Genomic DNA, 23,874 nt, shown 5'->3' with positions numbered 1-23,874 from the left:
AGAGACCAGCAGGTCTGCTATTTGGGCCAAATTCTTGGGCTCACGCATGGGCCTGGCTGAAAAAGAGAAGTTAACTACAATAATATCATTTTTCAGCTCTCATTTTTCAAGTTTAATTCTTTTCTTTTATTTTCTTTATTTTTTTTTCTTTTAATTAGGCTCAAATGCATTATAATTCATATAAAATATTTTAAAATTAAATTAAAACTAATATTTTCCATTTAAAGAATATATCATAATAAATTCAAGAAAATATTATTCACAACTTAATTTAATTTGAACTTAAGCTTGATAAATGACATCTTTTGAGCACTAATCACTTGGCCTGAGCTCAATGAAGCTCATAGGACTTCTCCATCATCATGTCCCTAAGACGCTGGCATGCCAAAGCTGAATGCAAAACAAGGCATACAACTGATTAGCTGGTACCACTCTAAAAAAAATATATGGTAAAATGAGTTGAGTTGACTTACGTAGACATTGGCATATCAAACAGAAGACGACTAGGGACCCTCATTGTTGTCATCCAACTGGGAAAAACTTCGAGTGGTGAGCTCACGCATGGTAGAGCTCACCCCCTGGAGAAGCTCCACCGCTAGTGGAGCCACCACCTCTCTCAGCTTTGCCAAGAACAACATCTTCAACTCTACACCACTAATTAGGGGCTCAAAGGGTCTTTCCCTTGGAGGTTTCAGTTGTTGCAAAGCCTCCGCAGTCTCACGGAGGGCCTTGTTCCCTTCCTCCATGTAGGCGTTGAAATGCTAGACCTTGACTTGGTAGCGCTTCAACATCTCTCGTTCAAAAGTCTCTGGATAAACTAGGAGTTGGGGGCGGGTCACCAATCTTTGGCTCTCTGCTCCCGGAACCTCCTCACAAGGAACCTCTCCTGGGGGGGAGGACGTCCACTACCGCTTGGCTGGTGGAGGGGTCGCTCTATCCCGAAGAGGTTGCAATCCTCCCGGTGAGGACAAAACAAAAGCCCTTTCGAGTCTAAAAGCTGATCGGGCAATGACCACCAATCCCATGTGATTTGCAAAAGAAAAAATGGCAGTCAGCAAATGCACGAAAAACAAAGAGTAAGCATAAGTCAAAAGCACGAGGTCTTCTCGGAATCCTCACCACTAAGCTCCTTCGGGTGAAGGACTGAGTGCGTGAACTCTTTAACTAGCCTTCCCATTTCCTAGGTAGTGTTAGTTTCGTACTGGAAAAAACAGTTCACGTGGAAAGATGTCACTTCGTTCAGAGGAACAAACCCCCACGGATGCAACTGTCCCCGCGAGTGGTGGAGATAGACATCTATTAAATCTTGGTAATCCTGAAATTCCTATGTGGTTCAATGGCAGTCAGAGATCAGGCCACACTGGAGAAATGATGGAGAAGCCCATATGTGCTCGGGGCTTACAACGTTCCCTACTTGTCTAGCGTAATAAAATACTATAAGAGTTTTACCTTGGTCTAGGGATGAGCTCTCTATCCTCGCCTGGAGTTCCTCCTCGAGCTCCTAGTCTACCCAGGCTTCTTCAGCCTCTCGAACCACTTGGACATTCTCGAACCGCTCCTCCAGAAATCGTTGGTTGAAGATTTCAAGGGCCCATACCATCGATGTAGCCAGTCAACTCCATGTTGCTAATTTGTTGCTCCGATTGTAGGAGATCCACTTCTCTCTTAGGTTCTCCTCTATCACTAGATGGCTTAGTTCCAATTCGATGTTGGGAAGGGCCTTCATCTCATGCAAGCGATCCTCGTATGCTTGGACAAAGTGGGTTCGATGGAAAGGGCCTGTGGGCACGAAAATGACTAAGTATGGGACAAGCTACGGAAACATGAAAAAAGAACAAATTTTAACTAAAATAATACTCACCAACCCTGGAGAACTCAAGTAAAAGCGTGGGGTTAGTGTGAGTCGGAAGTCGTTGGTGAAGAAAAAATGGTCTTTGTAGTCCCGAGAATGATTCTTATTGTGGTGTGGGGCCTTATAGTTCAACAAGGGCTGACTATACTTCATCAATGCGTAATACTTGTCGAGATCACTTTGCTTCTTCCTTCGCATATTTTGGAAGCTGTAAAAATAGAGGATTTCCGCAGGAGAAGATGTTGGCCAGATCTTTCTTTAGAATAGGACGTACATACCCGCCAGGACCCTGTACCTGTTGGGTGAGAGTTGGAAATGAGCTATTCCCATGTACTTCATGAAATCCATGAAGTACTGGTGCAAGGGCAAGGCGGCTCCCGCCATCAGGTGTGCCTGCCTCCACGATTTAAGATCGTGGATGTTGCGGTGCACTCTCTCCGACTCTCGACAAAGGCACACCAGGAAGTCCTCGTCGATTCCATAATGCTTCATTATGCACTCCAAGGTAAGAGGATGCTTAAGCTTGTTGGGGTATTGCTTCGCCTCAAAGCCTGCAACCTCATACTTTTGAGTGGGATGACGAACGAAGGCTTGGTTCACCTCCACCTCAGTCAGTCACGTTGTACCTGTGATGCAGGCCTCTTGGGAAATGGAGCCACTTCTCGTACCACCAATACTTGTGAGGGCACTGGGGCCTCTGCCCAAGTAGCTTCTTGTGGCCTACGATCTCCTCGGGTCATTGTGAATATCTCATGATTGAAAGAGTAAAACCCTTGTTGGTGCAAGTGTTGGGCTCCTCGGACATATAAAACAAAGCCAAGCAGTTAGCTTCTTGACTAGAAGAAAAAGGGCCAAAATACGAGAAACCATAAGACAACTGCTCGGGAAGTGGAGAAGGAAGATAAATCTAATGGACTAGGGTGTCCCCAGATCCTTGGGTCTAGTTTCGGAGAGCACCAGTGGAATTCAAAGGTTTCACCGAAATTTGGAAATTTTCCAGATTCCAGTCGAATGTCCAAAAATGCGAAAATAACGCAGAGACCTAAATGGCCCATTTTCCGTAGCCTTATTGTGAAAATGGACCTAAAAGGACCATAAAAGGGGTCGAAATGACCTCTAAAACTCCGAAGTCAACAAAATACCTAAGCATGCAAACTAAAAATCATCCAGAATGACTCAAACAAGAAAAAGAAAAAAAATGAAAAATGCTTACCTGAGATGAACCGACGATAAGTGCTAAGTCGAATCTGGACGCGAAGATATTTAGCATCGTTGACCCAAAAATAGCTTGCTTCCTTCCAGCCGTCCATAATCGCCGGTGAAAATATTTCTGGTGAGGAAGTCGATCGTGGGATGATGAAGAGGTTTGCATGAGCTCTGGTTTGGGGAAATTTTAAATGTTAGTGTAAAAGAATGTGAGGAAAATTTTGAGTTTTATACACCAAAACTTGGAAGGGAAGTTACTCTTTCTTGACCGTCGATCGCATATGGAGTAGGCATTCAAGTGTGATCCAACAATCACTAATATCGAGGCATGGAACGTAATCATAACCTGGGAAAAGGACACCTCAAATGCAGTGTGAAAGCACATTTCGGGTACGGAATAAACATTTTGAGTATGGACTAAAGCCTTCATTAAATGGAGTCGATTGATGGGTCCAATAGTAGGAGGCCGACACGTGGCATCACCTTTTGGTAGGTTTGATGTCTCGAGGAGCCCAAGCGTCTCCCCCCGAGTTCGTTCCTTGAAAGTACTACTCTTAGTCTAAGTCTCCACTGTCCAAGGACGAGTGAAGACTTGGGGGGAAAATGTTGTTTGTGTTTTCACCAAGTGATATGTGGCAGTCTCCGAGAGTAGTTAGGTTCTCCAAGGAGGTATAGTGATCTCTATTGAGCTCACTGTCTACTCAGAGGATAGGCTGCCTCCTGTCTTTGGAAGGCTCCTCAGGGGAACGTTATCATTTGACAGGCCATGCCCCAAGAACCTTGTATATGTTAGCTTGAGTTTCCTTCGTGTGAGTCCTCCAGGTTTGCGAGAATACCTCTCAGAGTCTAGATGGTAGGGACAGGTGTCACGCGCAGAGACCTTGGCCCATTGCTAATTGTTTGACAAAGCTACTATCCTGTAGATTTTTGTGTCGAGCCCGTCCAGGTGACAAACAACATGTTCCAATGTGCGTCTAACGTGGGAAAATGTGCAGCTACTCTCTGACACTGTCAGGAGCGTGTCTCCGCAAAATATGGTGGGGTGCAACCTCGTAAATGGGCACTGTGTGAAACGACATGCCAACCACTACCTCTATCACAAAAGGTGTATTAATTAGCTTTTAATCCTAATTATTTGGGAATATTATTATAATAACTTCCCATTAAGGGAATTAATTGCTCCCGTCCCCTATAAATAGGGCTAGGACATCCATTATAAAGGGATCCCCAAACTTTTGTATGTAGAGCATTGCAAAAATGCTGCCTAAAACTCCATAGAAGTTTGCCCAACCAAGTTTTACCAATCATAATACAATAGCCTCGTGGACTAGGGTTAATTAATAACCTAAACCACGTAAAATCTCTTGCTATTTATTGCATTTTTTAAAAGTTCTATTTTATTAAGTTGATAGTAAAAAATGTAATCAACAACTATATATACAATTATTCATGTATAGAGCACGAGACTTAAAATTTTTATAACTCATTACAATTTAGATGTTTTCTATTTATAGCTGGTCGAAATTGGGACTAATATTTTATAATAACATAGAGGTTATTCTTATATAAAGTATTCCTATATAGATGTTTAACTGTATTTTGATTTGTTTTATTTTGTAGAAACACATGGTCGAATTGAATAATTTTTTAAAATACAATGGCTAATTTAGTATTTTCCCAATTTATATTGATAAATTAATATTGCATATAGTATTATAGCAGTGTTTATACATACACACAAAGATAAATACAAAATTTTGTATTTTTTTTAGTGATATATATTTATTTTATATAGAAACAAAAACTAGAAAATATTTTTTTGTTCAATTCTTTTTTTTTCTCCATCCGAACCAATCTGCCTACTTGGCTTCACATATTTAAAGTAGTTTGTGTATTCATTCCAATAACACTATTGGCTGTACAATTATAAAGAAAAATATTGGGTAAAATATGCACTTCCTTGAAAATGAAAAAAAAAAAAAAAATTGCTAAGTTGGTATTACTTACTTGAGGAGAATTCGCTATAATTATTTCACTTAAATTTTTTTTGTTATCTAATATGATTTAAAAAAATTATTTAGGAAAAGAAAAGTCTCATATAGATTCTGAAATATCAATTTTGTCCCTATTATGTACATAGTTTTAAAGAATTATTGTAACATTACAATATTAATATGGCTTTCGAAGTTTTTTAATAGAATTATTTGAGTGTATAAACTTTTTGTTTATTGTGAGAATAGTAGTTGGGACAATTTTATCCAAAAGCATATCCAATCTCGAATTGATAACTTTAGCTATGACATTGTGATGACAAAGACCTTTTTAAACTATGAAATGGATTTCGTTAGTTGTTAAAATTATTTTGGTAATGATTATTTTTTTGAAAATGAATATAAGAAAGAAAGCAAGTTCACATTTGGTAACCAAGTTCCAAAAAGCCAACAAAGAAACATGGGTTTAAAAATGAAACCAAATCAGGACCGTAGATACAACTAATAATATAAAATAAATGGATGGAGGAGTAATGTGTTAGTATGGGAGCGACCCCATGGGATCAGAGCCACCTATTACCAACATTATTGGAAAGTGAAAATAAGTAGAGTTTTTGATTGGCTGAATTAGCAGAAATTGTTGGTGTTGCATCGCTGGGAATACCAAGCACCGTTAAGTCGTTCAAATCGTGGGCCCATACTTGTTTATCATAACATCATCTGGCCCATTGGCCCACACCCACCTCTTACTCTCTTTCTCTCTCTTTCGCTCTATCGGAAAAAGAATAATCCAATCGCTACACCAAAAAAAAAAAATAGAGAGAAAAAAGAAAACGAAAAAAGTCGGCCTTTTGTTTCTGAGGAAAATAATCTCAAACCGAAGGCTTAGCTATGGCGGTAGGTTAACAAATCTCTCTTGTACTTTGTTCCTTTTCTCTTTTATCTATCGATTCGTTTGTGTATATCTATAGCTCTGATTCTGTGTTTCATCTGCGATGAAATTTTGACCAATTATTATTATTATTATTGCTGGAGAATTTCATGAATGGTTCGGATTTTGGGGATGATTTTTTTTTTTTTTGAAATTTTGATTCTTTCTTTATTTTCTATTCAGATCCTGTAAATTCTTTCTTTTTGGGTGCACAGCTTTCTGCTGCGTTGGTGTAATATGGAGCTAGTTGTTGTTTTGTATGTGCTGATTGATTTTATTTTTGAGTATTATAATCACTTGTTTATGGCTTTTGGATTTACTTTCCTTTTTTTGTGGAAGAGGAAAGAAAATGCCCAAGTTTTTTTTTTTCTTTCCTTTTGTAAAAGCTCAAGGATTTTGTTGTTTTCTGTGGAGATATTTTATTAAGTGTTCAGTGAATTGCTTTATAGTTTGGTGGTTTTTGTGCATTTTATTAGATTTGTTTGCTTTAACTTGTGAATAAATAGAATTTGATTCAATACCTGGGGGGGTCGCCCAAGTGTGGTGCTTACTGGCAGAGGGGGCTCTGAAGAAAATTTAAATGTATTCCCTTTTTTTTGTTATGTTGTTGTGTCTTATGAGCTCTAATAGGGGAGTTTTTCTTGTTAATTTCCCCCTATTGTGATTTTCTATAAATTCAAACCCTGTTGAGAAGTTGCAATTGCTGATGTGGGAGCAAAGTTCTTAAATTTTTTATAGTTGTTCTGTTTTCCTTTCAATACGTTCCTTCAGAAAAATCTCTACAGATTCATGGTTCAATCAGAATTATTTGCAAATATTCCTGAAGCTTTTTCTTTTTGCAGCATATTGTTAGATTGAGATACCTGAAAGTAACATGGCTTATGGTTGTAGCCTGGTTTGTGTGCCTGCCTTGATCTTTCCCTGAAAAGCATTTGACATGATTATTTTTTTCTTATTGAATTAGTATTTGTTTCTCTCATCTTTTATGCATGTAAATATTCTGATAGGTGTTTAATTTGAGTTTTAATCATATGTAAATAGTAATTGTACACATACGTGGCTTTTTAAATCACCAAATTGCAGGAGTAAGTTGCTCAATTGGTTTTATCTGTCCATCAAAACTTCTATTCTATGGCTTCATATATGCAGCAGTGTCCCAACTGATGTTTATGTGATCTCGAGAGTTGAGAATTATCTGTTTGTTCTTATCCAATCTTATTTGTACTCTGCTCTTCCTTTTTCCCTTTTATCTGTCCATCGAAACTACTACTCTATGGCTTCATACATGTAGCATAGATATTTTATTGTTCCAATAAATTACATCCTAGACAACTTTATCCCATTGGCATCATTCATATCTGCTAGGAATTGAACATAGAATAACATTCCACTGTTGTACATATTAATTTGCATATGCTATCTATGTTTGCATTTCTCACTTGAAGTCTTATTTACCACAGGACAAAGGTAGACCACTGCCAAAGTTTGGTGAATGGGATGTCAATGACCCAGCATCAGCTGAGGGATTCACTGTAATCTTTAACAAGGCTAGGAATGAAAAAAAGACAGGTGGAAAACCCGAATCACCATCTAAGGATGACCCCACCTTCAAGCATGAAGCAGTTCTCGGAAAACCTCAATCTGTAAGTTGTTGCTATTTCCTTGGCATTTTTTTCACCATTTGTCTGAACCCCCACCAACTTGATGCTTTTAAGATTATAAAATGGTGGAGTTGATTTGAACCAACTCATTTATTCATTTCTTTTTAAAAAAATCTCTCAAAAGGATCATTAATCCAAAATTAGGTTTGAGATGACACAAAACTTCATTTGAATCTTTATAATTATGAAGTGTAGTACTTAAGGTTTTTCAGTTTAACCATTAAAGGATTTTAATACTGGTGTGCTATATAATTGAATTTCCATAATATGTCAATATTATTTGAAATGTTCTCAAGCATATTAAAGTTCCTGAATAATCTGAGTTGTTATTTTTTTTTTTTTTATTAATAATGCAATACTTTCATCGTTGCCATTTTTTTAAACAAAAATTCAGTGTTGTCCTGATTTTGAATTCTAATTTGATTTTTAAACATTTATTGGTTTTGTTGGTCTTGGCGTTTGACAACATGCTGAGTTTTCTCAATTCATTTTATCAAACCTCTTCCATCCTTATTGTAATCTTAATCTGAATTGGTCTATAGAAATAAGACCTCTTCAGTTGTCCAGGAACTTGAGATTGGTCTCATTTTTATTTTTCGGATATTTATTTGCTTTATGTTCTCACTTTTCTGAAGAAGAGTGAAAGTAGTATTGCCTCTTGTTTTGGGATTTACATCGGAAAACAATGTTACTAAGTAGGAACTCAGCCAAAAGTAGGCATTTTTACAAGCTGTTCTTTTTTACCAATCTTCTCCATATTTGTTTGGTTGATGTTTTTTCATAATGGTATTGGTATTTGAGGGATTTATAAGTGGGAGATGGGGGATTCCTGGTTGCTGAGCCATTTCCATTAACTGGGAAAGGAAAAGAAGTCACAAATATTCAATGGGAATTTGGGTTTTGGGATCTATAAATATGAGTGTCTTGTTGATCTTTTAATGTTGATTGATAATTACCATTGTTTGATTTTTGAAACTGCATTGATTTGCAGAAGAAATGGTTTTGCTGCTTGCGTGCGGAATCGTGAGGAGGTACCTACTTTTTGAAAGATTTAAGAGGAAATTTGTTTTATATTTTATGCTCTGTGCCAATATTATATATATATAATATATATTCCAGAAGACTGGAGCTGTGTTCAAAAGCTATGATTGGTCCTGCTGGAATCAGTTTGTTATGCTCTTAAGCTTTGTTGGTGATATGGACACAGAAGATGAAGAAGAAAAAGAAGAAAAAAAAGATGATAGCAGGGCAATGTTGTATTTTACGTTATTGTGTATTTGGTGGGATATTAAATGCCGTGGTGTAGCTTCTTTCCTTTTTTGTCCAAGCTTGATTGATGAGTTGATACTATTATTTCACATTGATTTCTGAGTGTATGTGATTTTCTTGCGTGTAAACTAATGCATTTCACTTCATTTTATACTTGAACAAAAACCCACCAACGATAGCTGTTCCTCCAAGAATTTCTTTTGTAATACTGTTATTCTTTTCCAGTTTCTGAAATAAACCCATAGGAGATTATTTATTTATTTATTTGCTGGAATTAGCCCATTCGAGAGAGAGAACTAACAGTAGTGACACAACTAATAGCCAGCAAAACACTAAAGATAGATTACAGTAATCGGTGGTCATGGGGGATACACGGCTTTGCAGTCCTAAATGATTCTTGGAGGAAGCTCTGTGGGAGTTAGGGTATCTGTTAGGTTCCGTTGCTTTGCATAAAGTGCAACCTTAGAGCAATTCCAATGCTTGTTGCCCAGCGTTGGAGATGAGTCGTGGCTTTCAAAATTGAAGTGGCTTTCAAAATTGAAGCAGCCATTGCCTTGCCTTGTCAGGCAACAGTGCTTTACACTTTTTTTTTTTTAATTATGCCTGTTTATAAATTTATATTAAATGTAACATTACAAAAACAATCCAAATTGTGACTGTTTCTTATTTACATTTGGTTTTTTTATCATGTTATTTTTTTATTTATTTTCTTCTATAAATACTCATCCATTTCATTAAATACACACTATTTCATACATTCTTTTTCAAAATTATCAATATCACAAATTTTCTTTTCTTACCAATGAAATCTCAAAATTCTCCACACACCAACTCTCAAAATCCAAAATTTCAATATTCCTAAAATTTTCAAAATTCATCAAATTCTCCACATACTAACTCCTAAAAACTAAAATTTCAATATTTCCAATTCAATCAAAATTTTCAAAATTCCTCTATTAATCCCCAAAATCCAAATTTTCAATATTTTCAATTTAACCAAAAATTTTCAAATTCTCAAAATTATCCCTTGTCCTCTTACCCCTTTCCAAAATTTTGGCTCTTTTGAGACACCCTAACACGCTCCATTTTTCACACCAAGAAATTCACTACCATATGTCTTTCATACGCCTTCCCTACACCAACCTGAAATGGTTTCAATAAATTATAGGTCAGGTGTGGAAAGTCTAGTATTGATTTGAATCGTGAAACGTCATCAACATCTGTCTCTGAAACCCAACCTGAACATCATGTTGAAGGGTTGGAAAATGTAGTTCTACACAATGAAGATGAATCAAGCCATAAATGTAAAGTCAAATGGAGCAAGGAAGCAACTATACTTCTCATAAGTGGATGGCTTAATACATCTAAGGATGCCATCGTGGGGAATGACCAAACTTCTGCAAATTTCTGGACTCGGATCGCAGAATACTACAACACAAACAAAAAATGTGAGCAAACAAGATCTGGAAAGCAATGGAAAGACCATCATTGGAACAATATGAATCAAAAGATGGTGTGTTTCAATGGGTGTTAAAAGCGAGTACAACAAGCACATCACAGTGGTTGGTTTGATGAGCAAATTCTTGAGAATGCACATCAAATGTATAAATCTGAAAAATAGCAACTCAAATTTTCTGCTTGTAGACTATTGGTGATTGCTAAAGGAAGAGCCAAAATGGAATACACTGTACCAACCAAAATGTGGTAAGAGAACAAATGTGTTAGAATCAGGGGCATATACTTCATCTTCCAATGCAGACATCAGTGATGATGATGTACGTGAAGTGTGCCCTACTGGCCAAAAGGTAGCAAAGAGAAAAGGGAAGGAAAAAAAAAAGACACACACACACACACACACACACTAGATTTATAGAGATTAGTGAACGAAAAGCATCTGCATTGGAGAAATTGGTTGCGATAAGAGAGAAAGAGGCAGAAGATAATAGGATGACAAAATATATGGATTATCTCATCGTGGACACGTCGCATATGACTCATGAGCAAAAGAAAGATTATGAAAACTTGTGTACTTATATTAAGACTAATATGTAGAAGTTGTAATTGCTATGTATTTTTATCAATCACATTATTATATATTATTTTATTTAAATAAATCATCCTTTATTATTTAGTGAGTGAATTACGGCTATATTTTAACACCTATCTTTTAACGACTGATTAACGACTACATTTTAAATGCTAAATTTTAACGGCTACATTTTAACGACTATATTTCAACAACTACATTTTAATGGCTATATATGTCACCATGTCTATAAAATACCAAATTTCAATCTTCCTTTTATTCAACTCTCCATTTCATCCTTCATTTTACTCATTCATTCCCAAATATCATATACTCTAAGTTCGACAATGGATTTGCCAAATTATCCGAATCCATACGACAATATTAGTCAAGAAGATATCATAATTGCAGAGTGTACTGACGATCATGATGATCAATATTTCAAAGATTTCATGGATAGGGGTAGCTCAACAAGGCAAGGAATAAAGAGAGCCCACATTGATAGGGTTCATGTAGAAGGACACAAACGTTTGTTCGATGACTACTTTTTTGATGAATCGGTGTATACAAAATATCGATTTCGAAGAAGATTTAGAATGCGTAGACTCGTATTCCTACGCATAGTGCAAGCTCTAGAAAATCATTCGAAGTATTTCTAGATGAGGTTTGATGCAGTTAGTAGAAGGGGGCTTTCACCATTACAGAAGGGCACCTTTGCTATGCGAATGTTCATACGGAGTGCCTGCCAATTACGTAGATGAGTATGTTCGATTTGGCGAAACCACCACTATTGTATGCCTGGTCAATTTCGTTCAGGGAGTGAATGAGATTTTTGGGACCGAATATTTGAGACGACCCAATGCTAGGGACATTCGTCGCTTACTTAAAATGGGGGAGGCGTGTGGCTTTCCAGGCATGTTGGTAAGCATTGATTTTATGCATTAGGAATGGAAAAATTGCCCAGTTGCATGGAAAGGCTAATTCACACGAGGTGATCACAGCAGGCCAACAATCATGCTCAAAGCAGTTGCTTCACAAGATCTCTAGATATGACATGTATTTCTTGGTGTTCTGAGATCCAATAATGATCTCAACGTGTTAAATCAATCCCCATTATTCACTGACATCTTACAAGGGCAAGCTCCAAGAGCTCAGTTTACGATAAATGACACACAATACAACAAGGGGTACTATCCAGCAGATGGTATCTATCCAGAGTGAGGTACATTTGTTAAAACTATCCCACTGCCTCAACGAGAGAAAAGAAAATTATTTGCCCGATGCCAAGAAGTGGCACACAAAGATGTTGAGCGAGCATTCAGAGTACTTTAATCTCTCTTTGCTATTGTACAAAGACCAACACTGTAACGTACCAAATTACCTAATAAGGCTTAGAGCCTTGATTAGGGAGCCAGGATGGAAAATTATGGAAATTACATGTTTATGTGTTATATATGCGTATAATTATGTGATTGTGTGATTTATAATATAATATGACTTGATATGCATGTTTATGTGTATTAACTAAGCATGTGGGCCCGTTTCTTATTAGAAGGGCAATTTTCATAATTTTGGCCCGTTGAGGGAATATTTGTATATTTATGTGCATGTATGTGCTTTATGGGTGAGACCACATGTTCAACGCCCAAAACGCGCATTAACTAAGTGGTAGTTGTAGTATAGATCGGGTGGTCGATTCCACAAGAAGGCAATGAATTAAAGTTAATCAATAAATAAAGTTTAGAGATAAATAATATGAGGAAAATAGAACAAGTGATCTTTTTGTTGTTTTTGGGATTTAAAGATTAGAAATAGAGATAGACTAAAGTGTGATGTAATAATAGGTAACAAGTAGGAAGGATCAAGAGTCACCAATATGCATACTTATTTATTTGGATCTTTGATTCACAAAAATTACACAACTACTAAAGCATTCACATCCCAACTACTCATTTGGAAGATTTAACATTAAAGCACAAATATATTTCACAAAAATGTATTCAAGTGATTACTATTCTTTACCATGGAAGGATGAGATAAATCTTATGAGAAATCTAAAAATGACATTATACCATTGACAATAATGCAATAAAATATTGGACATAAAACCTAACACAAATATTATTTTTACTATTTATAAAATACATAGAAAGAGCATGACTAATTCTATATATATTTAACAAAAGTAAATATATATGAATGAGATGGAGAAAATGATAAAGATATTGTCTATATAATAAAATATATAAATTCCATAAAAAAATTAATTAAACTTAATTTATTTTGTCCATTAGAATTAATAAATATGCATTTTTTTCACCACTAATCACCACATTATTATGTGGATATTTTTGGGTTACTCGACACGAGGCAATCCTAGGGAGCAAGCTAGTGAGAAAGTCACAACAGGATTAATACTTGACTCGAGGTGAGTCAATGATTATTTTTGGTATTTAGTACATTACCAGGATATTGGGTAATGAGAATGAATATTTGATGATATATTTGGAGTTAGTGAGATCAGGAGGAAATTATAGGAATTTTGACTATTTTACCCTAGGGGCGTTTTTGGGACCCCAAACCTTGGGTTTTACTTAAGGTTACTTGAGTTCGAAGTAACCTGACAGAAACAGAAGAACACGTTTAAACACTTTTCTCTCCCTCATTCTGCTTTTTACCGCTCGTTGCATTTTCAAAGAAAACTTGAGTTTTAGGACTCGAATTCAAGCAAGGTTTGAGTCGTATCGATTCTAGGAAAGATTAGAATCTTGTTAGCCGGAGGATTTAGCGAGAAATGACATAATCAGATGTAATTTAAGCTTTGAATTTCCGAGTTTCCCTTTCCTTAGGTTTTGAATTGGATTCTATGTTTTGGTGAGTTTTTGAGTTGTTTAAAGCTTAGGTTTTGGTGGTTTTGGGCCATTGAGTTGATTGGGAACTTTGTTTATGGAATTTGGATATGTTTGGATATGTTTATGGAGAGATTTGGCATGAGAGAAACGAATAAAAACTAAGTTTTGCAGGTCGAGCCGCGACCCTGTTCTTGGGGCACTGCGGCTCAAATTAGGCGAAGGAGAAGCATATGGTTGTGAGGCTTTTGAGCGGCGATTCCTGTGAGTGTGCGCCGCGATACTTGGGCAAGCAGAGAAGAGGCTTGGTGTAATGCCCTGGTTACCCCAAAACAGTTACGGTGAATGGTGAACCGGAAATTTGACCCGCTACCCGAGTCCTTTGGTTAAAAATGTGCTCTAAGTGTTATCAACAGGCTAAGGTGGAAAACTAACAAAAAGGAAAGGATATATTTTATTTAATACATAAAACTGTTCATGGGCCCATAAAAGAATTTACAACTCAAAATGGTTATTACTGTTTCAAATTTACAAACCCGCCGACCTAAGCGGCAAAAATAGGGTAAACCCCTAGTTCCTCTGAGAAATCCTTGGCCGTGGTGGTCAAGCGGCCGCATATGTACACATCACCACCTAATCTCTCCACTCAAGGCTGGGTGAGCTTTTCTTTCCCTTTACCTGCACCACATAGCACCCATGAGCCAAGGCCCAGCAAGAAAACACAATAATGCATATAGATATTATCAACTGATTATCATTATAATCACACACAGATTATAGCTCTTAAACAGATGAGTGATTCAACACTTGAGGTACTGGTAAACCATACTGAGTGACTGACAAGCAAGTCACTAATTTAAGAAAATGAGTGACTGTTGGGTAAGTCACTAGCCTGAACAGATGAGTGACTGCTAGGTAAGTCACTAGCTTAAACAGTTGAGTGACTGCTGGGTAAGTCACTAGCTTAAACAGATGAGAGACTGATGGGTAAGTCTCTAACTTAACAAATGAGTGACTGATGGGTAAGTCACACAAGCGCTTTTAGTTTTCATCGAACTTGAGGTCGGTCCGGCATTAACGCTCTTCTGAGTCATTTAATGTAGATGTCGATTATATCTAATCTTTATTGGCTTGCGTTGAACATGCTAAGGCCGTCCTGACTTATGAGTCAGCACTGTGTGACTAGTGCCCAGTACCACTGCCGAACTTGACTAATAAGTCCCAGCTTCATAGTTGATACTGACACCTTTGCCCAATCTGACTAATTAGTCAGTGCCATGCACAAGTGAGCAAGATTTGCTAAGCATTCAATAATCAATCCATGTCCACATTTACACAATCAACATGCCTCAAGAATAACCATGCATGTCACATATGGGGTGCAGTTCTCTTACCTCAGGTTCGAGCGAGAAATATAATAAGAACGACTCCTAAGAACGATCAACCTTTTGTGTAACGCCCTGGCTACCCCAGAACAATTACGGTGAACAGTGAACCTGAAATTTGACCCGCTACCCGAGTCCTTTGGTTAAAAACGTGATCTAAGTGTCATTATCAGGTTAAGGTGAAAAACCAGTAAAAAGGAAATGATACATTTCATTAAGTAAATAAACTGCTCATGAGCCTTTAAAGCGTTTACAAGTTGTTCATAATACAAAAGGGTCGCTATTGTTTCAAATTTACAATCCCTGCTGACCTAAGCGGCAAAAATAGGGTAAGCCCCTAGTCCCTCTGAGAACTCCCTGACCGTGGTGGTCAAGTGGCCCAATATGTACACAACATCGCCCAAGCTCTCCACTCAGGGTTGGGTGAGCTTCTCTTTCCCTTTACCTGCACCACATAGCACCCATGAGCCAAGGCCCAGCAAGAAAATACAATTAAGCATGACATAATATCAACAACGATCATGATAACCATCCAGGACTATCAGTCCATAGCAGATAGGTGACAGTAGCCAAAGTCACAAAAGATGGGTACAGCTCACTCTAGCCATGTGACGATAGGGTCACCAAGACTTAACTGATAAGTGGTTATTTCACAAGTTTGATCAAGATAGGTGTATGGTGATTGGTCACCAACATAACCTTCCTCCCGACCCTAGATTCGTAACTATGGACAGCGTCCCTTAGCCATGTGACAAACAGTCACCGGGGCCATATGCCCTGGCTATAAACATCTGGTCTTAGACCAGGCAAGCGCTTATAAGTTCTTCGACCTTAGGGCCGGTCCAGCATTAATGCCATAGAGCCATTCAATGCATGTTCATCGACTTTAGGGTCGGTCCCTGACTAGTCAGTATGATAGACAAGTAATCAACATTCACTAGCATTTAATATGCAATCCATGTCCACATACATCAACCAACATGCTTCAATAACAAACCACGCATGTCATATACATAAACAGGGTGCAACTGTATCCATACATTGTTTTCTTACCTCTGGTTCGAGTGGAAGTTATTATAAGACGACCCCTGAGAACGATCAACCTTTAAATTCCTTGACGGTACCTGGTCATAACCAAGATATAGGATCCATCAATAAAAATGATAACAGAGGGTTCCTAAACCAAAACCTAGCCTCCGAGACATCAAACACTACTCAACCGGGTAATAGGTTCAACCCCGAGGCCTAAGGCTTGAATCCCCAAGCTAAAAACATCATTCTGCCCAAAATTATTCTGAGGGCCGCGGACCTCCCCTGCTGCGCCGCGGTGCACCCCTCTAACAGAGGCAGCCCTCTCTGCCAGACGCCAAGGGCCACGGCGCACCACAGCCGCGCCGCAGCGCCCAGCCCAGACCAACCAAAATGACAGCACGCACCTCCAATTTTCCCCTGCGTTTTCCCTTGGAACCAAGCCCTCTAACCAGCTCCAAATCTCCTCCAAACACTCATTTTAACCTCTAAACATCACCCATAACTCACCCTCATCAAAACCTAAACTAAACTTCAATCAAAACCTCTTCAAATCCAAACTTCCAACAAGAATTCATAAGCTGAATAACCAAAAGAAAAACAGAGCACAACCAGAAACTAAAGACTAAAACTCACCTCAAACCCAGATTTGAACCTTCCTCAATAGTTGAACCAAGTCCACAAACTCAGCCTTTGGATTTCCTAGCTTGAAACCCCACCTTGAGCTCAAAACTCCAAAGAAGAAAATGAAGAAGGATGGTATACGGGAAGGAAGAAGACAACTCTGTTTTTGTTCTGTTTTAATCTATAGCCATCTACAACCAACTAAAGGATAATATAAATCCTTCCAAATGACTAAAATACCCTTAAGTCATTTAAAGCCTCTAAAACCATTTCAAGGGTAAAATTGGTACTTTCCACTCACACCGTTAATCATAATTAACGCTTTCCACTTCCCGCTAATCTCAATAGTCCCAACCTCCAATAATTCATATCCCGTTACCCTAAAATCCCCAGTAACGCTCTAATCATTAAAATCACCCCGAGACTCACCCCGAGCCCCGAGCTCAAGCCTGTTATGACCAAACCGATAAATCATATTTAAAGATCGTCTCATGCCGAGATACTCGAACCAATCCACATTATAATGTGGTCTCACAATATATCATTGACATGCAAGCAAATATACAATTATACCCTCAATGGGCCAAATTACCAACATACCCCTGTAAACAAATGTGGACTCACATGCATGCATTTAACATCATATTATAATATAATTCTCATGAACATGCATAAACACATTTAATGGCATAATTAAACAGTTATGGCCCTCTCGGCCTACTAATCCAGCCATTAAACCATATTAGGGAATCCGGGGCATTACATTTTGGTTCCTTAGCAGTTACCTAATCACAACCAATTATAATCTCCATTAATGAAAATCAACATGGAAAGGGTCTTAACCTAAGCACCGCTCTCGGGACCTCGAAACATGCCCACACGGTGAGTAGATTCGATCCCAGGCCTTAAGGATTGAAACCCTGAGCCAAAAACTCTTAAAAACACTCAAAACGGGATTCTGAAGGAACAGAGTAGTGCTACAGTGCTGATCCCTAGTGCCCCAGCGCTATTCTCAGAACCCTCAAAACGTCCAAAAGACTCCTGTGTAGCGCTATAGCGCCCTAGGGTGGGCGCTGTAGTGCTACCCCCAGATCAACACTCCCCTGAAACCTTCTTCTTTGACTCCTTCGATTCCAACCTGTTTCCAATGCTTCCAAATCCCATTTTTGGTGCCAAATGAACCCAAAAACCATCCTCACATATCCCAAACATCACAACCATAAGAACCCTAGCCAAAACTCCCAACAAAACCAAGTATTCAACCTAGAAATCACAACTGCAAAACAGAACTAAAATAGGGCAAACTAGGGAATTCAATGGCTAGAAACTTACCCAAAGCTCAGCTTGTGATGCTCTTCAATGGTGGAACACTCTCCCAAACTCCCAAGGCTTACTTCCCAAGCTTGAATCCTCAAGAATGGTTCAAAAATCTCAAAGGAAACTAAAGGAAAGAAGATATGGGAAAGCTCTTCAAGTTACTCTGTTTTTCCTCTTCTTTCACAGCCTAAAATGGCTTATATCTATCCTAGGGGTAAAAATACCATTATACCCCTAGGTTAATTAAAGGTTTCCAAAGGCTCCCAAGGGCAAAATTGGTATTCCCCACCTATCTCGTTAATCATAATTAACGCTCTCCAATTCCCGCTATTCTCGATAATCTCAAACACCAATAATTTATATCCCGTTACCCTTTAATTCCTGGTAACGCTCTAATCACTAAAATCACCCCGAGACTCATCCCGAGCCCCGAACTTAAACCTGTTATGACTAGACCGCTAATTAATATTCCATGATCGTCTCATGCCGAATAGCTGGAACAAACCCACATTATAATGTGGTCTCAACAATATATCAACGACATGCATACAAATATACAATTATCCTCTCAACGGGCCAAATTACCAAAACTTCATAATAATCAAATGTGGACCCATATGCATGCATATAACATCATATTATAATACAATTCTCATAAACATGCATATTATCAATTAATGGCATATTTAAACAAGTATGGCCCTCCCGACCTACTTATCCTGCCATTAAACCGCATTAGGGATTCTGGGGCATTACACTCGGGCCTCTGACTTGAGCGGGTTGTGGCTTAAATGGTTGGGGGCCGTGACACTTAATGGGTTTTGGGCCTCGGGGAGGTTTTGAGTGCAAGAACTCAAACCTAAAGGCCCGGGATCAATCCTACTACCCGATTTAGTAGGATTCGATGTCTCGGAGGCTAGGACTCAGTCCGGAAGCCTTTATTTACTCATTTTTTTTACGGGATTCTATAATTGATTGTGACCAGGTTATCGCTAGGGGCTCGGGATCAGAATAGTGCTCGAGGGTCGTTCTTATTTTACATTACACTCAGACTTGAGGTAAGAAAACTGCACCCACTATGTGATGTACATGATTAGGGCTTGGCCCGAATGCTGAACATGGTTTTGATTGGGCATTGGCCCCCGTAAATGCGTATGATTATGATTATGCCTGTGATTATTGATGAAGCATGTTGAGTGCTCTATATAGGGATATTTGTTATATGATGAATGCTTGTTTGCATTATATACTTGAGAAAAGCATTGACTTATCAGTTAAGGACATCAATAACGCTGAGTGCTGGTCGTAAAGCATTGACTTATGAGTCAAGAGCGACAATAGCGTGTTGAGCACTGGTCGATATGATTAGATCTAATCAGGAGAGCGTTACACGCTCATTCGACTCAATGGTCGTAGAAAACCAAAGCGCTTGACTAGCTCTATGGTTAGTTACTCAAAGCTAGGGTGACTTTATGGTCACATGGCTAGGGCAAAGGACCCCGGGGTGACTTTATGGTCCTCTATTCAAGGAAAAGGACCCCAGGTTGACTCTATGGTCATCTATTCAGGGCCAAGGACCCCAAGTAGACTCTATGGTCATCTGATTAGGGTTGCGATCCCCACAATGATTCCATAATCATTTATTTGTACCTGTATGGATGCATGAGTAGGTTATTACTGCTAGGCATGCTAGATATATATATTGTTTATGCACTTGTATTAAGTTTTCTTGCTGGGCCTTGGCTCACGGGTGCTACGTGGTGCATGTAAAGGGAAAGGAAAGCTGGACTAGCCATGAGTTGGAGAGCTTAGGTGGTGATGTGTACATATGCGTTCGCTTGACCACCATGGCCAAGGTTTCTCAAAAGAACTAGGGTTAAAACTTATTTTTGCCGCTTAGGTCGGCAAATTGTCACTTTTGAGTTGTAATGACCATATTGGAACTGTAAACAATTTTGTAAACATTACTATGGGATCTCATGTATAATTTAATATTTTAATGAAACATTCATTCCTTTTAACCAAAATTTTTAACCCTAGACTAGTAATCACTCTTAGATGCACGTTTATGCCCGAATGACTCATTTAGTTAGTTAAACACTATTTAAAATACACAGTGTAACGGTCTTGGCTAACTAGGGCGTTACAAACACATTTTTGGCAAAAAGATGTTCTCAAATATATTATGTATGCATGCATCATAATGCACAACATTATTGTCGAGGATGAAAGAGAGGTATATGAGAGTTTGTTTGATTTTAATTATGATGAAGGCCCCGGTGACACCCCAACGGTTGAAGTATTGCATGGACCTAATTCTGACTTTCTGAAAATGCTTAAAAGAAATGTTGAAATTTGTGACAGAAACATTCATCATAATCTTCAGGCGGACTTGGTGGAGCACATATGGTGAAAATTTGGAAATCATTTTAATTAGAATTTTTTTAATTATGTTAGATTGATTAATTATGATGATGTCATTTTATAAGCTCCTTTAAATTTTGTCTACATACATTTCATGTAATATTTATTTATATTAATATATGAATTAAAAAAATTTAGTGTGACAATATTTATGATTACAAATAATATATTAAATAATAATATATGAGACCATAGTTGAAAACTTTTGGGGTGGCTTAGCATTGAAGCATATTTATGGAAAAAGTTACCAAAAGTGATGTGGATGGGAGAGAAAATAAATAAATTATATTTTTGGATGATTTTGCCATTTTAGGCAACCAATGGGATAGCAACCATTGGAGTTGCTCTTATGAGCCATGAAATTAATGCCTGTTGGTATTTTGAGCAATTCTCAGTCCTGTAGCTGCTTGGCATATTTGAGAAATTCATCTCTACAATTTTCAAGAATTGTGGATTGGAATCGGCCTTTTTTGTTGAAAGAGTCAACCACTCAAGTGTTGTACTGAAAAATGCAGTGGATTTGGTGGAGACCATCCAATGCTTGAGCTGCCTGCACTTTCATTGGATTTGTTTGGGGACTATGCGCTATTATCACCTTTACCACAGTGCCTCTAAAGTCCTTGTAGACTGCAGCAAGTGTGGAGCCTGTACTCGAGATGGCCACATCACTGGAGATTATTTTTAAGCGCGTGCACACACTCGCTTTGTCTCTCCTTCCATCTAATTTTTCTATGTTAAAATTTCGTACGTTGACGTCTTTGCGTTAATTTTTATCTTTTATGTCATTATAATGCCATTTTTGCACCAAAATAGCTTAAAACACTAATTAAAAATATACGTAAACATAACTTTAAAATGAGATTTATTAATGTAAAAATTAAACAGAGTACTCGTTTTCATAAGGCATGTTCAACTTTTAACTAGATGTTAAAACTCTTTTATTTATGCCCAATTTTTTAATTGCTCTTCCCATAATACCCAATTCCCCACTCAAATTAGTACCCATCATCTTCTCCAACACGACATACACTACATCTTCTTCACCTATTAACATTCACCCACATTTGAGCTTCTCCATCCCTTTGCTGCCATAAGTCTATCCTACCATCAAATATATCACCATTGAACCAAAAAAATCTTTGAGCTTCTATATACTTCACTCTTCATCTTCTTCACCATGGCCAACTGGGCTTAGAGTGTCTCCACCCATCTATGTCACAAATCCATAAGTCTTAATCTCCCATTTACGAGTATAGCATTCTGTTGCTGGAGTTGATCTACATTCCATCTCTTTGCCATTGTGACTTGAGGAAACTTAGCTTGTAGCTGGTAGTGGTTGGTTTATTGCTTCGTTCGTTACTACAATTTTAGAGTAACTATACACATCTCTATATGCATTTCTTTCATATATAGGAATCGTTTAAATTACTTGTAGTGTATATATATAAATATTTATAGAGCTTGTTTATGTTATCTTCCGCAAGGAAAGATTCAATAATGGTCAACTCGTTTGCTTGAGTTGATTTTCATGCCCTTTATATGTTTGATGAAATGCCTCAACTACACTTCATGTGTTTGATGCTTAAAACTACTTTGTGTGATACTATCTTTTTGCCTCTTAAACACTAGGAAGATGGGTATAACAATAAAGGTGTAACGCCCTACTACCCAGGGGCCGTTACACTGTGCATTTTAAATAGTGCTAAACTTGCTAAGCGAGTCATTTGGCCATAATCGTGTAACTAAATTTGATTAACAGTTTAGGGTTAAAATTTTTGGTCAAAGATACAAACGTTTCACTAAAAAGTTTACTGTATACATTAGGATCCCAAAATACATTTAAAAGGTTAATTACAATAAAAGATTTACAACCAGCTGACTTAAGCGGCAACATAGGGTTTAACCCTAGTTCCTCTTTAAACCTCAACCGTGGTGGTCGAGTAGCTGCATATGTACACATTGTCACCTAAGCTCTCCAACTCAAGGATGATCCAACTTTCTTTTACCTTTACATGCACCACATAACACCCGTGAGTCGAGGTTCGGCAAGAAAACTCAAACATGCTCCTAAGTAGTTAATAACATGTCACCAAATCATAATATGCATGCCTAGCAGTAATAACCCTATACATGCATGCAGGCAAGTACAAATAAATGATTATGGGGTCCTGCCCCCTGAACAGATGGTTGTTAAGTCATTCTGGGGTCCTGCGCCCTGAATAGATTACTGGGTCTTGTGCCCTGTATAGATGACCAGGGTCCTGTGCCCTGAATAGATGACTGGGGTTTTGTGCCCTGAATAAATGACTGGGGTCCTGTGCCCTGAATAAATGACTATTAAGTCATTCTGGGGTCCTGTGCCCTGAATAGATGACTAATAAGAAATCCTAGGGTCCTGCGCCCTAAGCCATGTGACCATCAAGTCACCTGAGCCTTTTAGCCCTGGCTCTGAGTAACTAGCCATAGACTAGCCAAGCGATTTTGTTTTCTTTGACCAAAAGGTCGGTCGAGCATATAATGCTCTTGTTGATTAGATCTAATCATACCGACCAACGTTCAATGTGCTATTGCTGCTCTTGACTCATAAGTCAATTCCATACGACCAGCGCTCAGTACTATTGCCGATCATGGTTGATAAGTCAGAGCTTCACGACTAGCACTAAACACCATTGCCATTTCTGACTAACAAGTCAGTGCGTTACTCAGATAAACAATGTATTACAACATTCATAATGCAACATATATCCAAATATAGAGCATTCGACATGCTTCATCAATAATAACAAGCATAATTATGATCATGCACATTTACAGAGACTCATGCTCTAATCAATTCCACATTCAACATTCATGCCATACCATAATCACATGTATCACATGCATCACATGCCTCACATACTGGGTGTAGTTTTCTTACCTTTGGTCCAAGCACAGGTTACCAATAAACGACCCTTGAGCACGATCCTGATTCTGAACCTTTAGCAATCACCTAGTCACAACCATAATATAGAATCCCATAAAAAACGAGTAAATATAGACTTCCGGACCGATTCCTAGCCTCCGGGATGTTGAATCCTACCAAACCGGGTAGTAGGATCGATCCCGAGCCCTTAGAGTTAAGTTCCCATGACTAAAAACCCAACATGGCAAAAACTACACATGCGGGCCGCGACTTGGCCCTAGGGGTCACGGTGCGCCTCCCTGACAGAAAGCCCTCTGCCTGGGCTTCAGGGTGCGGGCCACTACTTGGCCCTCTAGAGTCACGGCGTGCCCCCCAGGCAGAACCCTCCTTGTTCTGGGTTCACACAGG

General features: G+C 38.3%; 2 protein-coding genes across 4 annotated transcripts; both read left to right on the top strand.

Annotated features, from left to right (window-relative positions):
• Positions 1–5,784: 5,784 nt before the first annotated feature.
• Positions 5,785–9,170, top strand: LOC133818342 (protein NOI4-like). Of its 3 annotated transcripts, none has more exons than XM_062251139.1 (4): positions 5,785–5,946; positions 7,441–7,623; positions 8,633–8,672; positions 8,764–9,170. In XM_062251139.1, the coding sequence occupies exons 1-3, from the start codon at positions 5,941–5,943 to the stop codon at positions 8,666–8,668; spliced, it is 225 nt and encodes a 74-aa protein (XP_062107123.1). In that variant the 5' UTR covers positions 5,785–5,940; the 3' UTR covers positions 8,669–8,672; positions 8,764–9,170. The 3 variants fall into 3 exon arrangements, with proteins under 3 accessions (XP_062107123.1, XP_062107122.1, XP_062107121.1); XM_062251138.1 differs by having other exon boundaries at positions 8,761–9,170; XM_062251137.1 differs by having other exon boundaries at positions 8,633–9,170.
• A 130-nt stretch (positions 9,171–9,300) lies between these two features.
• LOC133814606 (uncharacterized) lies at positions 9,301–10,971 on the top strand. The gene is made up of 4 exons (XM_062247545.1): positions 9,301–9,333; positions 10,079–10,423; positions 10,575–10,715; positions 10,963–10,971. The coding sequence occupies exons 1-4, from the start codon at positions 9,301–9,303 to the stop codon at positions 10,969–10,971; spliced, it is 528 nt and encodes a 175-aa protein (XP_062103529.1).
• The last annotated feature ends 12,903 nt before the right edge of the window (positions 10,972–23,874 follow it).

The sequence above is a fragment of the Humulus lupulus genome, chromosome 2 (assembly GCF_963169125.1).
Source record: "Humulus lupulus chromosome 2, drHumLupu1.1, whole genome shotgun sequence".
Taxonomy (NCBI): Eukaryota; Viridiplantae; Streptophyta; class Magnoliopsida; order Rosales; family Cannabaceae; genus Humulus; species Humulus lupulus.
Note: the sequence above shows the minus strand (reverse complement) of the source record. Positions and strands in the feature narration are given on the sequence as shown.

Bases quoted from the DNA above. Each gene is read 5' to 3' on its own strand.
- LOC133814606 (XM_062247545.1), top strand. From the start codon at position 9,301: ATGATTCTTGGAGGAAGCTCTGTGGGAGTTAGG. The intron at 9,334-10,078 runs GTATCTGTTAGG...AATAAATTATAG, and splicing joins GAAGCTCTGTGGGAGTTAGG to GTCAGGTGTGGAAAGTCTAG. The intron at 10,424-10,574 runs GTGTGTTTCAAT...TGATTGCTAAAG, and splicing joins ACAATATGAATCAAAAGATG to GAAGAGCCAAAATGGAATAC.
- LOC133818342 (XM_062251139.1), top strand. The intron at 7,624-8,632 runs GTAAGTTGTTGC...ATTGATTTGCAG, and splicing joins TTCTCGGAAAACCTCAATCT to AAGAAATGGTTTTGCTGCTT.